Source organism: Vespula vulgaris, chromosome 2 (assembly GCF_905475345.1).
Source record: "Vespula vulgaris chromosome 2, iyVesVulg1.1, whole genome shotgun sequence".
In the NCBI taxonomy this organism is placed as follows: domain Eukaryota; kingdom Metazoa; phylum Arthropoda; class Insecta; order Hymenoptera; family Vespidae; genus Vespula; species Vespula vulgaris.
Genome location: NC_066587.1, coordinates 16,583,077 through 16,595,007, shown reverse-complemented (window position 1 = coordinate 16,595,007; position 11,931 = coordinate 16,583,077). Strand labels below are relative to the sequence as shown.

General features: G+C 32.2%; 3 protein-coding genes across 6 annotated transcripts in view; 1 reads left to right on the top strand and 2 right to left on the bottom strand.

Moving 5' to 3' along the window:
• The first annotated feature begins 56 nt into the window (after positions 1 to 56).
• Positions 57 to 2,592, top strand: LOC127061837 (uncharacterized protein C1orf198-like). 3 transcript variants are annotated; one of them, XM_050989257.1, is made up of 4 exons: positions 57 to 277; positions 577 to 625; positions 708 to 1,007; positions 1,112 to 2,591. In XM_050989257.1, the coding sequence occupies exons 3-4, from the start codon at positions 717 to 719 to the stop codon at positions 1,691 to 1,693; spliced, it is 873 nt and encodes a 290-aa protein (XP_050845214.1). In that variant the 5' UTR covers positions 57 to 277; positions 577 to 625; positions 708 to 716; the 3' UTR covers positions 1,694 to 2,591. The 3 variants fall into 3 exon arrangements, with proteins under 3 accessions (XP_050845214.1, XP_050845215.1, XP_050845216.1); XM_050989259.1 differs by having other exon boundaries at positions 243 to 277; positions 577 to 621; positions 1,112 to 2,592; XM_050989258.1 differs by lacking the exon at positions 577 to 625.
• A 1,271-nt stretch (positions 2,593 to 3,863) lies between these two features.
• LOC127061901 (uncharacterized) lies at positions 3,864 to 4,719 on the bottom strand. The gene is made up of 2 exons (XM_050989403.1): positions 4,494 to 4,719; positions 3,864 to 4,421 (listed from the first exon to the last, which is right to left on the bottom strand). Exons 1-2 carry the CDS (start codon positions 4,659 to 4,661, stop codon positions 3,897 to 3,899), a joined length of 693 nt encoding a protein of 230 aa, XP_050845360.1. The 5' UTR covers positions 4,662 to 4,719; the 3' UTR covers positions 3,864 to 3,896.
• Positions 4,720 to 6,858: 2,139 nt separating this feature from the next.
• The window catches only part of LOC127061893 (cadherin-related tumor suppressor), a 100,331-nt gene continuing 95,258 nt past the window's right edge, over positions 6,859 to 11,931 (bottom strand). For both annotated transcript variants that reach the window (XM_050989367.1, XM_050989368.1), the window contains 5 exons: positions 11,623 to 11,888; positions 11,088 to 11,531; positions 10,634 to 11,003; positions 10,326 to 10,541; positions 6,859 to 10,250 (listed from right to left, as the gene is read on the bottom strand). In XM_050989367.1, coding sequence (XP_050845324.1) covers positions 8,214 to 10,250; positions 10,326 to 10,541; positions 10,634 to 11,003; positions 11,088 to 11,531; positions 11,623 to 11,888 — 3,333 coding nt within the window. In that variant the 3' untranslated portion in view covers positions 6,859 to 8,213. The remainder of the gene's footprint in view (positions 10,251 to 10,325; positions 10,542 to 10,633; positions 11,004 to 11,087; positions 11,532 to 11,622; positions 11,889 to 11,931) is intronic.

Below are 11,931 nucleotides of genomic sequence, written 5' to 3'. Positions count from 1 at the left end.
ATTTAAATAGATTCTACTAATTTGACGTTCAATGATTGGTTAATTTCGAGCGCTAAATTAAAAATCCTTATCTAACATTTTTATTGATTTTCACTTGTAATATATTATTTAAAAAATTGATAATTTTTTTATGTCGTTTAAAATATAGGATAAACTAATTTTAGGTTTTAATGATTTTTGTGTTTTTCGCGGCAGTTTTACTGTTTGAAAAAAATGTTTAAACTTAGCCAATCAGCGTACATCATTACTTTGCAATGTCAAATTTTCTTTCGATTTGGTATGTGAAATTGTGCGAGCATATATTAACGATGTTCTTATTATAATTAAACGATTCCTTTAAACCTTCTATGTCGAAATTAATAACACTTCAATAATTATTATTCGTTAACTCTTTTAATAGTACATTGATTGATATACAATGTGTTGTAATGCATAATGGTAGTTTGTATTTATTGATCTTGATTGAGACATCACGAAAGACAATGGAATTGCTTTTGCTTGTATTTATTACGTATAAATTACTATAGTAACATTTTATAGTTTTGTAATAATAATATTAGTGTGGTAATATTACAGTGTATAGGTTATACAATAATTTTCGAATTCGAAAAAAGTGTGTATGTAGGTATATCGAAAATTTACAAATATTTATTTTACATTCTTTAAAAGTTTATTTCGTAACTTAATTTTTATTTTTTGTATTTTAGTATTTCACAATGAGTACCGGAACGCTTAGTTCAAGAGCAGAAAAGTATTTTTATAGTTTAAGTCCTTTGGCTCAACGTATTGGCGAAGATATAACCGTGACAAAAGAAGCTTATGAGGGTCTTTGGAATACTTTAAGCATATCAGAACGGAATCAGGCCATTAATGAAACTATAATTCAACCAGAGGTGGCTTTACAATATGCAGTTAAAGAAGTTGAACTTACTAAAGAATTACCCGATTGGTACCCGAAACTTCGTATTCAGACTGGCATGAAATATGTTATCGATGAAACAGGATCTGTGAGTATATTTAAATAGAATTCTTTAAGACTAGAACTTCAAGATAGTCATAAGTAGTTATAATTTTGCTATACATCGTTGTATCTATGTCTGTCCTATTGCAGACACTAAAATGGCGAGACGAACATTCTGCACCATTTTCATTTATGACTCAATCTCAAATGAATTTAAATTTAGTAGATTCCAATGAAGATTTTACATCCAAATGTCTGAGATCTCATTTTGGAGAATCTCCACATTTTTCAAGTCCAATTAAAACTCAGAGGAATAATTCTAATTCCATTACCGATAATTATAATTCTAATCAAACTAATCGTTATCAATCGGAATGTTATTCCAAAAGTTTATTTGAAGATGAACCGTGTGGAAATTTACGTAATAGTGACATAGATACTGAACATTCTGAGAGTATATTTGCAAAATTAATTAATAAAACTTCCTTATTGAAATTGCAAAATAATTTGGAGGACGATATGGAAAGTTTGGTACATGATAGAGATTCGGATAAAAGTCAATCTAATACACTTGTAGCTATTTCACGAACAAAGTCAAGTGACATTAATGAATCAACAGCTCTCTTAGAGACACCTAGCTCCTATAGTAGTTTTCAATCTTCTCAGTTAAATCACGAAGAAGAAGAAAGATGTATACCAAAGACTGGATTTGAATTTTTAGATAATTGGTAAATATACTTTGATCATTTTTATCCTTCTAACAAGTTCAAATTCAAAGTATTCCTATAATTATTTAACGTAAGACTGCTTCATATATATTTCAGTATATATGTAATTTAGTATTAATGATGAATACTCCGTAACTTTTTTCTCCATAGACCATATATTACAAATCATAAAAATAATCGTACTATAGACTGTAATTGATAAATTATATTATTATCACCTATACATATCGCTTATCGTTAGTATTGTGTGTATTCAATGCATATAGATATATACATATATACAATGCAATGATATTTCATTGCTGAGTGTTATAAAATATGATATAAGATTATCTTCATTAATTTAATAATATATCTTCAGCTTTCATTTTATTTGCTCATGGATCTCAATATGTTCATTCTATGAATATTTTTGAATGTGCTATTATATATATATAATTTTATATATAATTAAATAATACTGCCAAATAGTATTAAGAATTAAGTAGAAAAAAATCCGTTATATAACATTTTGATAAATAATATTTTTATCTGTTAACTTGTTTTGAGAACTTATCTTTTTTTTTGTATCTTTCTAATGTATTTTTTTTCTTTTTTTTTTTTTAATTTTTTATAACAAAAATTATATTAAAAAATTGTTCTGTAATTTAAATGTAAAATAACATATATAGAGGCTATATAATTTACTTAGATTTTATTTAAATCATTTGTGAGAAATGATGATTAATATTATATATTATTATAATTGGAAGCATTTTTTGTTATATCTGAAAAGTACAATAAATAATAATAATCTTTTGAAGGTTGCTTTATTAAGGATAGTATTTAAAGTAATTATATATCTTAAGAATATATATGTATTAAATATTACATTTGTTGGCTAACATTTATTTATTAACAAGTATCAATTTTTCTAAATTTATTTAATATAAAATGTCAACATTATATAATTTTGATTATCCTGCATTAGTGATATAAAAAATGGAAACAATTATATCACAATAAAATATTGTGCAAATAAAGAAAAGAAGTATATTTTATTAATAGAATATTAGAATATTATCAATTTTTTTATTTCTTTCTTTATTTATTTCTTTTTTTTATTAATTTTTTTTATGCATTTATGATAAGAACGATTTATTCTTTCTTATCATTATTCTAGTCAATATATTATTTATACGGTCCAAAAGCCAAATAAACACACTTAAAAGAAAAATTAAAAATTTTATTAGTAAAATATTATTTACTACTAAAAACATCATACATATACGGTATATTTAATGTTATTAGTAAATCACCCAATTTACCTACAATTGAAAAATTTCCTCTTCCACTAAACCTCGAAATAAAACCGGAATTTAGAATATTGCCGTTACTTTTTTTTTTTATGTTCTTAAAACTTTCACCTGAAATGTGAGGAGCAGAAAGTGTGACACAGCTACTTTTTCAACTGTTCCAAAGATACCTGAAAATTCTATCTCATCTAATAATTTATTATGTTTTTTATTTTGATATATGAGAAAAAAATTAAAATTATCGAATAATTTGACCTTTGAATTTGGGTCATAATTTTTAATATCTTTTTGATGGTTATACATACCTGCTATGCAATACTGAAAGTCAGAAGTACAAAAATTATCACCAGTATCAATTTGAAATAAAGTTTTCTTATTAACGCTATTCACATTTAGCATTGAGCTAGAACACTTATATTCTGCTCTAATTACGAAAATATTTTGAAAACATTTGTTTACTCGTCTTGTTATTTATTTATTTATTTATTTATTAGAGAGGGATATTTTTAAAAGGAAATATAATAATTTTTAAAAGGTATTTTTAAATCTCTTACAAAAATGCTAAACTTTCTGAATCTATTCAGTTAAATTTTTTTTTTTTCACATTTTCCCAAGCATTTACTTTGAAGATCGTTTTTCCTTTTCCAATTGAAGCCATTTTAATTTCATATATTTATCAATCTTTGTAGGTTCTTTTTTACTTTTTTTATATTCACTCAAAATTAACGTTTTTATTTTATCATAATTCTTTACTTCTCGTTCAATGTCATAAAATCCCTAATATATGACTTTTCTATCTTTAATTGAATTTATTTTCATTCATAGTATTTTATTTATAATGATAATTTTTTTTTTTAAATTTTGTCAGCTGTAGTTTATAGTTGTAAAAGAATTTAATAATTTCTTGATTATTTAAATCTTTAATTTTATATGTGATAGGGTTAATGTGTGTGTTAACACATCTCTGTAAAGACGTTTCTTATTTTGTGTCAAATCCCCTTCCATATCTGTTTCGTTACTGGATATCGTTGTTGTATCAGTGTTCTCCATCATAGTCCATGCGTTTGATTTCAAATGTTCCGTGATTTGTTGTTGTCGCAATGGTTCATTGGTTTTCCATCCAGATGCAACTTTACCGTGATCACATTTCTCTTCAAAACTTTGTAATTCCGTTACTACTGTGTTCATACTTATAAGTTCTTTAGTTTTCTTTGGACAACTTTTATTCAACCATTGAAACACGTTCTGTTCAGTCTTTTTATTAGACTGTTTAGATTGTTGTCGATTTCTCGAAGAACTTCTTCGAACTTTCATTGCATTTTTTGTCAGTAATATTAAATTATTGAAGTCGACACCTTGAGTATTTTTACGAATTTGAGATGGATCGGTATAGAGTTCTAAAGGACGTTGATAAACTGGGATAGGTGTGGGATTCACCTGATGACGAAAAATAACTATTACTTTGTCATATATAAAAATTGTTCATCATTTATCATATATTTTAATCACCTGTTGAGGTCTCTGATTAATAATACTTGTGCGTGTTGTTTGAAGAGATCTGTAAACTGGTTGAGTAGATGAAGAGACTGGTATATGTATTTGCCCAGGTGTAGTTACTCTTTGGATCCATTGATGAGGTGTTCTCATATAATGACTCGTGTCCATGCTTGGTAACATTGGTAAAGGAATGTTCTATAATTTATGAATAAATATATTTATCGATTATTATAAAAGAAATGACAGTATGTATATGAAATACTTGATGTTACATTTACTTGGAAGCTTGTCACCACAACGGTTTCGTAAGTTCTATTATAAGGAAAGAGTTCCTTTTGATAACTCTTCTCGTTCAAAGATGGAAAATATTGTATAGGATTAACTCTTTGCTCTTTATGAGTATTCAGACAAGTGACAGGACATTTTGGAAAAAATTCTGGAACTTCTGGACTCAAATTTGGAGCTAAAGGTTTTCTCATTATCTCGTAACTATCCGTTTGAAATCTAGTTTGACGATAATCCATTTTTAACGCTAGAGGTTGATACTGTACAGCACAGTACAATTGTTGTTGTCCTTTGCAAACGTTAACACGTTGTTCCTGACGATTACATAGTTGTGGTTGTTGTCGTTGTTGATAATGTAAACGTTTATTCGGAGTAATAAACAGCTGTTGTTGTTGCTGTTGTTCTATTTTAATTGGATTCCAAAGATCTCGTACATTTTCACAAGAAATGCATGTTTGCAATTGTATCTCGGCTGGTGCATCGATCGTATAACGAGGTGGTTTGTATTTGTTGTGATCGCTAATTTCATTGTTCTTTCCTGTTATATCTAGATTTTGTAAAATTAGGATAGAACATGTTACGTATACTAATAATATTAGTACACTCATAGATAATATATACACAAACACATACGCAGTATCATAGATAGAAAATATGTATAGAGAAAAAGAGATAGAGAGAGAGAGAGAGAGAGAGAGAGAGAGAGAGAGAGAGAATTAAAGTTATATACCAATATTATTAGGTTTATAAATAGCAAACGATTCACCACCGTGCCTCCTTGTTCGTTTTTTTACATTTGAGTTAATCTTTTGTCCTGAATGTTCATTCTGCAAAACATCGTTCCAGTTTGCCTTGAAATGACGTTGCATTCGTGTATTATATTCTCTTAGTGAGCTATCGGTAGACTGCAATTCCTTCAATGCTGAGCTTTGCGAAGAGAATTATTTGAAATTAGCGAAATTGTTGATGTAAGAACTTGTAATTGAAAATATCGAACGGCTAACAGTTTAGGATTCACTCGTTTAACGTTCCCTGAAATTAACCGAGCGAAATGTTCCTCCACTTCCGGTAACATCCACGGTTCCGTGATCTCTTTCGCATAGAAATGAAATGTGTTGTTGATCGATCGTATATCGTCATTCTCTGATCTATAGATCTTCTCACGTTCCTCGTTATACTCGTAATTACCATATTTTGAGAGTCGTGATTCTGGAATAACGTCTCGAACATGTTTCGGACAAGTACCATCTTTATCTTTGTACTTTTCGATCAGTTTACAACTCTGCTTATATATATATTTACACACATATCGATATATATAAAAATTTGTTTAAATTTATTTAATAAGACAAACAGAGGGTGAAAGAAATATTCTTTAATATATGTCCATATATACGTACCTGTATCCACAAGGATTGATTTAAATTCCGATATAAATCCTCTTGATTGTATACCCAAGTTTGATCAGCTATTAAACTTATATTCGCATAAGCGCTATTCAAAAGCTCGTCGTCGTATGACGAAAATGATGATAACATTATCCGAACATCATAAATGATCAAACATGTTCCACAATAATCGATTGGGAATCTATATCAAATTCAAAAGGGATGCATATCCGAGTGTGTTAGCTCTTCCTAGACGTAAAATTACATCTTTTTTTTTATATGTTAATCTATACCTTCTTTTTTTGTGTGAAACAAAAAATTATTATTATTATTAGTAGTAGTAGTAGTAGTAGTAGTATTGGTATTATTATTATTATTGTTATTATTATTATTATTATTATTATTATTATTATTATTATTATTATTATTATTATTATTATTATTATTATTAATTATTATCCAAGAACATTGATGACAAGAGCAACGTGACAAGATTTTATGATATGAAGGATGATGAATTATAACGTTTTCACAGCTGACTCGATATTTTTTGACAGAACACACTCGATATAGCAGACCATTGAATGTTTTCTATTTTTTTTTTTCTTTTTTCGAAAGATTAAAAAAGAAAAAGAAAAGTGATAATAATGAAATACACATTAGAACGAAGAAAGCAAGAAAATCTTACTTTTGTAAAAAAAATCTTATGCAAATTTTTTCACGTTTATTACAAGTAAACGCACACATACGTACATACGTACATACATACTTACATACATACATACGTACATACATCCATGCATACATATACACATACGTACGTACGTACGTACGTTCATACATCCATACACATTTTGTACAGTAAAACGCCTACGAATATATTTACAAGATACAAAAGTTGATAATTTACAAACGTCGTAAACGATCGACACGAATTATTTTCTATATTTTATATATATATATATATATTTATATAACTACACCTATATAATATACTACGGAGTATGAAAAATCAGTCTGGTAGCTTCGATGGCGCGCTTCTCGCGTCGATAAACGCGAAGCTTAAGAAAAAAGAAAAAAAAAGAAACAAAAAAAAAAGAAAAGAAAAAAGAAAATTCTCTCCTTTCTTCTCTACAAAAAATTTTTTTTCTTTCTTTCTTTCTTTTTTTTTCTTCGTTTCTCTCTTTTTTTTTTTTTCTTTAAAATTTGTTATATACTTATGACGCAATAGTTATTAAAAATTAAAGACACAATTATTTACAGACGTCGTTGGACGATCATAGATCGTAAATTCATTTATTTTTTCATCTTCTTCTCGCTCGTCCCGCCTCGTTTACGTGTATATATTTTCAATTTAAAAACAAAAAAAAAATTAATTAAAAAAAAAAGATGTTAACAGATCGAATAAGTAACTAAACGGAAATATTGTATTCCCTATCTTTCTTTTTCCTAATTTTTTTTTTTTTTCTTATTTACGGACGATTACCCGTGTTTACAATGGCATTTAGAAACGTATACACACGCGTTTAATATAAATTAATCAAAAAATACTAAAGGACGGGATATATTAACGAATTCGAAAATTCGCAATATTGAAGATTTATCTAGTTAAATTCGTATATATAGACGATCTGTAGATATTAAAGTATCTCCCTAGAAAAATTCGTTAAAACTAAACGCGCATTATTTCGAGATAAAGTAATTTTGATTAGAATATCATCGTTCGTTATGTGCGTGTGTGCATATATATATATATATATATATATATATATATGTATGTACGTATATAATACATATATATATATGTATATATATATACACACAACACAGAATATTCTGTATATATATATACGTATGTATATACATATACAGAAATTCGCAGACACACGTACGTTCCTGATCTATCGATCCGTATTAATTTTATGATCAAGAAATCCGTCAAGATTTAAATGAACGCGAATTAGACAGTTTCTTTGGGCAGAATAACGTCGATTATTGTTATTATTTAACGACAAATTTGAATGATAAGAATATTTTTATAATTTGTCATTGAATTTTATCAGACGTATTCCTCCGATGGTTTGGGTATACTAGCTGGTAGTCTAAGAGTATTCGGTACTCTATTCGCGCTGTCCGGCAGCTCGGCGATGTCGACAAAAACGCCGACGAGACTTTCAAAATTTGGGCCCCAATTTAATAGATAATCCCAACTGAGAGCCGTTGTTGTGGTCGAAGGTGAGCCATTGTTGGTAGGCCTGTAAAGACCACCCATATGGGTTGACAAATCATCGTCCGAGGCGACCAACGTGCTCAACGAGCCACGAAAGGAACTATCAAATCCATCGTAATTAACATTGGGCGGTAATGGTGGTTTGGTTGATTGAGTCGATTCGTTTGTTCGCTGGGTGACTTCCTCGTCGTCTTGTTTGGTGAAAAGATTGTCGGATCTTTTGTCACCGACCAAAGAACCATTGTCATATTCGATTTCCGAACAGGTGAAACTATCGTTGCCACTCTCGTCGGTTGTAGAGGAATTTCGTCGTTCTAATCTTTCAACAGGTGGCGTGTGACGTCTGTGAAGATGAAGAGGTCCATGAGTAGGTGGTCCTCTGGCCTCGCTGGACGAACTTACAGCGTCTAGAGTGGATACGAGGCTAGACGTTCTAGGTCTCGAGTTTAATCTTTCTATCTCTTCGGCTGTTAAGCCCATTGGCCCGGACGATACATTGTTGACCGAATTTTCGTTATTGGATTGCGGTGCCTTGCGACTTGCCGTTGATCCCGAGAGTTGGCTCATGATCGGTGAATTTAAGCTTCTCTCGCTGTTCGAATTTAAAGCGTCTTTGCCTACACCACCGGACGACGACGTGGTTGCTAGTAATGCACTTTGTAAGGGCTTCCCACTGATGTCGTGTAACGTTAGGATTCTTGGCTGTTGAGCGGACAACTCGCTACTCGGTGATAGTCTAGCTAAAGGTGTACTTTGTAATAATTTCGGTGCTGGCCCAGGTGGTTGATTTACGTTTGGTGGTGGCATTGCTCGCGGTGGAAACGGACCGGCGTGTCTGTGCTGTTGTCCAGTGTGCTTATGATGATTTCCATAATTTCCGATGGGTGGTGGCGTCGCCTTGTATTTTCTCATGCCATCTCTATAACCCTTGTAATGGTAAACTATGTCGATGTCACTTGGAGCGATCGAACTTGCATTTTCTAGGTCATAGTGCTCTGGCATGTCAGGCTCCTGATTGTGTTCGTGCGAGTGAAGAGATGTTTGAGTAGGTGGAGGCAAAGGAGGATGTTCGTCTCTGATCGGTGGTGATTTCGTTACCTCTCGTTCGATTATATCCGGCCTTTGAGGTCTATGCTCGCTCGTCGAATTAATTTCACGTTCCTTGTACTTCTTCGATATCAATTCCGGACCCATGTGTCCAACGCCACGCAAATCAGATCCATCGGAGATATATGTATTTTCGTGACGTGACATTAGATTGTCATTGCCCGTTCCTACCAATGGATTACCGGTCATTATAGCGTTCGTATTTTTATTTACTACGGATGGCGCCGACTTTTCCTTGTTCTGACGTCTCAAACGGAAAACTATGAAACTCACGAGGATCGCTATTAACAGGATAATGAAAAACACTATGACTAGGGTGATACCGATGCTAAGGGGATCGGCTGATGTAGCTGTGCTAATGCCTATCGATCCTCTACAGCCGGTATTAACTTTTCCGTGATACAACACGTCCTTGAAAATAGATCCTGAACCGTTAAATGGTTGGAGCTCGTTGTTTATCGTAAAATTTGCCAGGCAACCTTCGAAGCTCTTAGCGCCAGCACTTCGAGCGTGATAAAGATTTTGGCTAGCTCCGCCGATCGATAAGACGGATAAGTATGGGTCGAGAAAGTCGTGAACTCCAGCTAAATCCAATTCGTCTCCTTTGGAGACACCATCGACGAGCAATCTCAATCCTCGGGAATAAGCGTGTAAAGTTAAATTATGCCAGTTACCATCTGCTAGGCCACCTTCAACGTGCATGGTCATGTTAACAGGAGAACCCAATAATGATGCATAAGTCAGCTGACCACCTCGTAGCTGTAATGTACGAAGAAAACATGACAATGCGTGTTTAATTCTATTTGATTACGTTAATTCAAAATATTGTCTTACCTCTACTGACGTATAGTGCTTGTTCGTCGCAGCATATATCAAAATGCCATCGGGTTTGACAGTACGGAACATCAGACCAACCGTTTTTAATACCGGATTCACCGCGAACATGTTTGATTCTTCCACGACTGTTCGTTTTGAACGATTTTTATACCACATTGTTGATCCTCCGTAGAGATATTCTAATAACTGTATTCTTCTATGCTTGTCTGAAATCTGTTGATAAAAACATTGATAAATAATATTTTACTGACGTAAAACAATTATACTTTAATGGTTTCTTCTTTCTTTATATAATATATACATACCTTGAACTCAATATATCCGCCTTCGTTCAAAGTGACGGGCTCGAAGGCACCGTGACAGTTCGGTGCAATTAATGATCCACATTGACAAGTTACTTGATGCCACTTATCGTAACACTTTGATTTTGGTCCGCAAACAGAGACCAAATCTTTATCATTTTTCGAGCATGGATTTTTCTCTGATCTACTGCACGTAGGTTTCACACCTCGCAATGCTAGTGGATTTGTCAGGTTTAAAGATCTTCCGTTTATTGATACAGAATGCATGCATCCAACGAAGTCATCGGAATGTACTTGTCCAGGCCGTTCCAATACAGGATCGACATTCTCAAGGCCACCCAAGAGAAGTGGATTGTTATTGAAATTCAAGGTCCTATAAAAATTATAATATCATATCATTATTCGTGATTATAAGAGGATAAATTAGAAGTAATACAAGTCTCAATGAGATATTAACCCTATTGGTCCAACGTCATCAGCATAACAAGTTCCATCGCCAGGTCTACAATCATCACAAATATCACCGTGTTCTCTGCACGTCGATACGCTCAAAGAAATAACTCTTCCATTTCTTGTGGCTGTCACTTTCCACCATTCCCCATCCGACACACTCTTCTCACTCTTTATCGATACCGATGTAATAGCACTTCTTGCACCACCATAAGAAAACACGACTCTTCCACTAATTAATTCTAGGACAACAAAATCCGATCGTCCTCCTGTTTGTGGTGCATAGTTGTATAATAACAAGGCATCCGGTTTTGTTGTGGCGAACACTATAGTTATGTCGTTAGTGTTGGCATCTAATGCCGGGAATGTCATATAAGAAAGTTCATCGAAACCGAAAGTAGAACGTTCGCAATGTCTCCCATAACGTCCTTCTGGACAACTACATCTATATCTGTAACACGTAGAAAGAAATATATATATATACATGAGAAATGAGAGAGATGATTTAGGATAGATTCTTGAAAGATAGGATGATTAAGTACCCTGGTTTTTCTCCGACACATAGACCACCGTACAAACATGGATTTGGTCTGCACGAATCTGTAATAGCTTCACAATGATTTCCTCTGTAACCAGGACGACAAAGACAGAAGAAGCTAAAGCTGTCAGGACTTTTCCTACATGAACCACCATTTCGACAAGGGTTGCTGGCACACGCATCCCCTCTTTCCAATTCACATATTTTTCCTTCGCGATCGATAGGACATGTGCATTGAAAGTCGTATCCCAATCTACGACATTGACCACCCTACAAACGATAAAATGTTTTAAGTTACGTGATAATCCTTTTT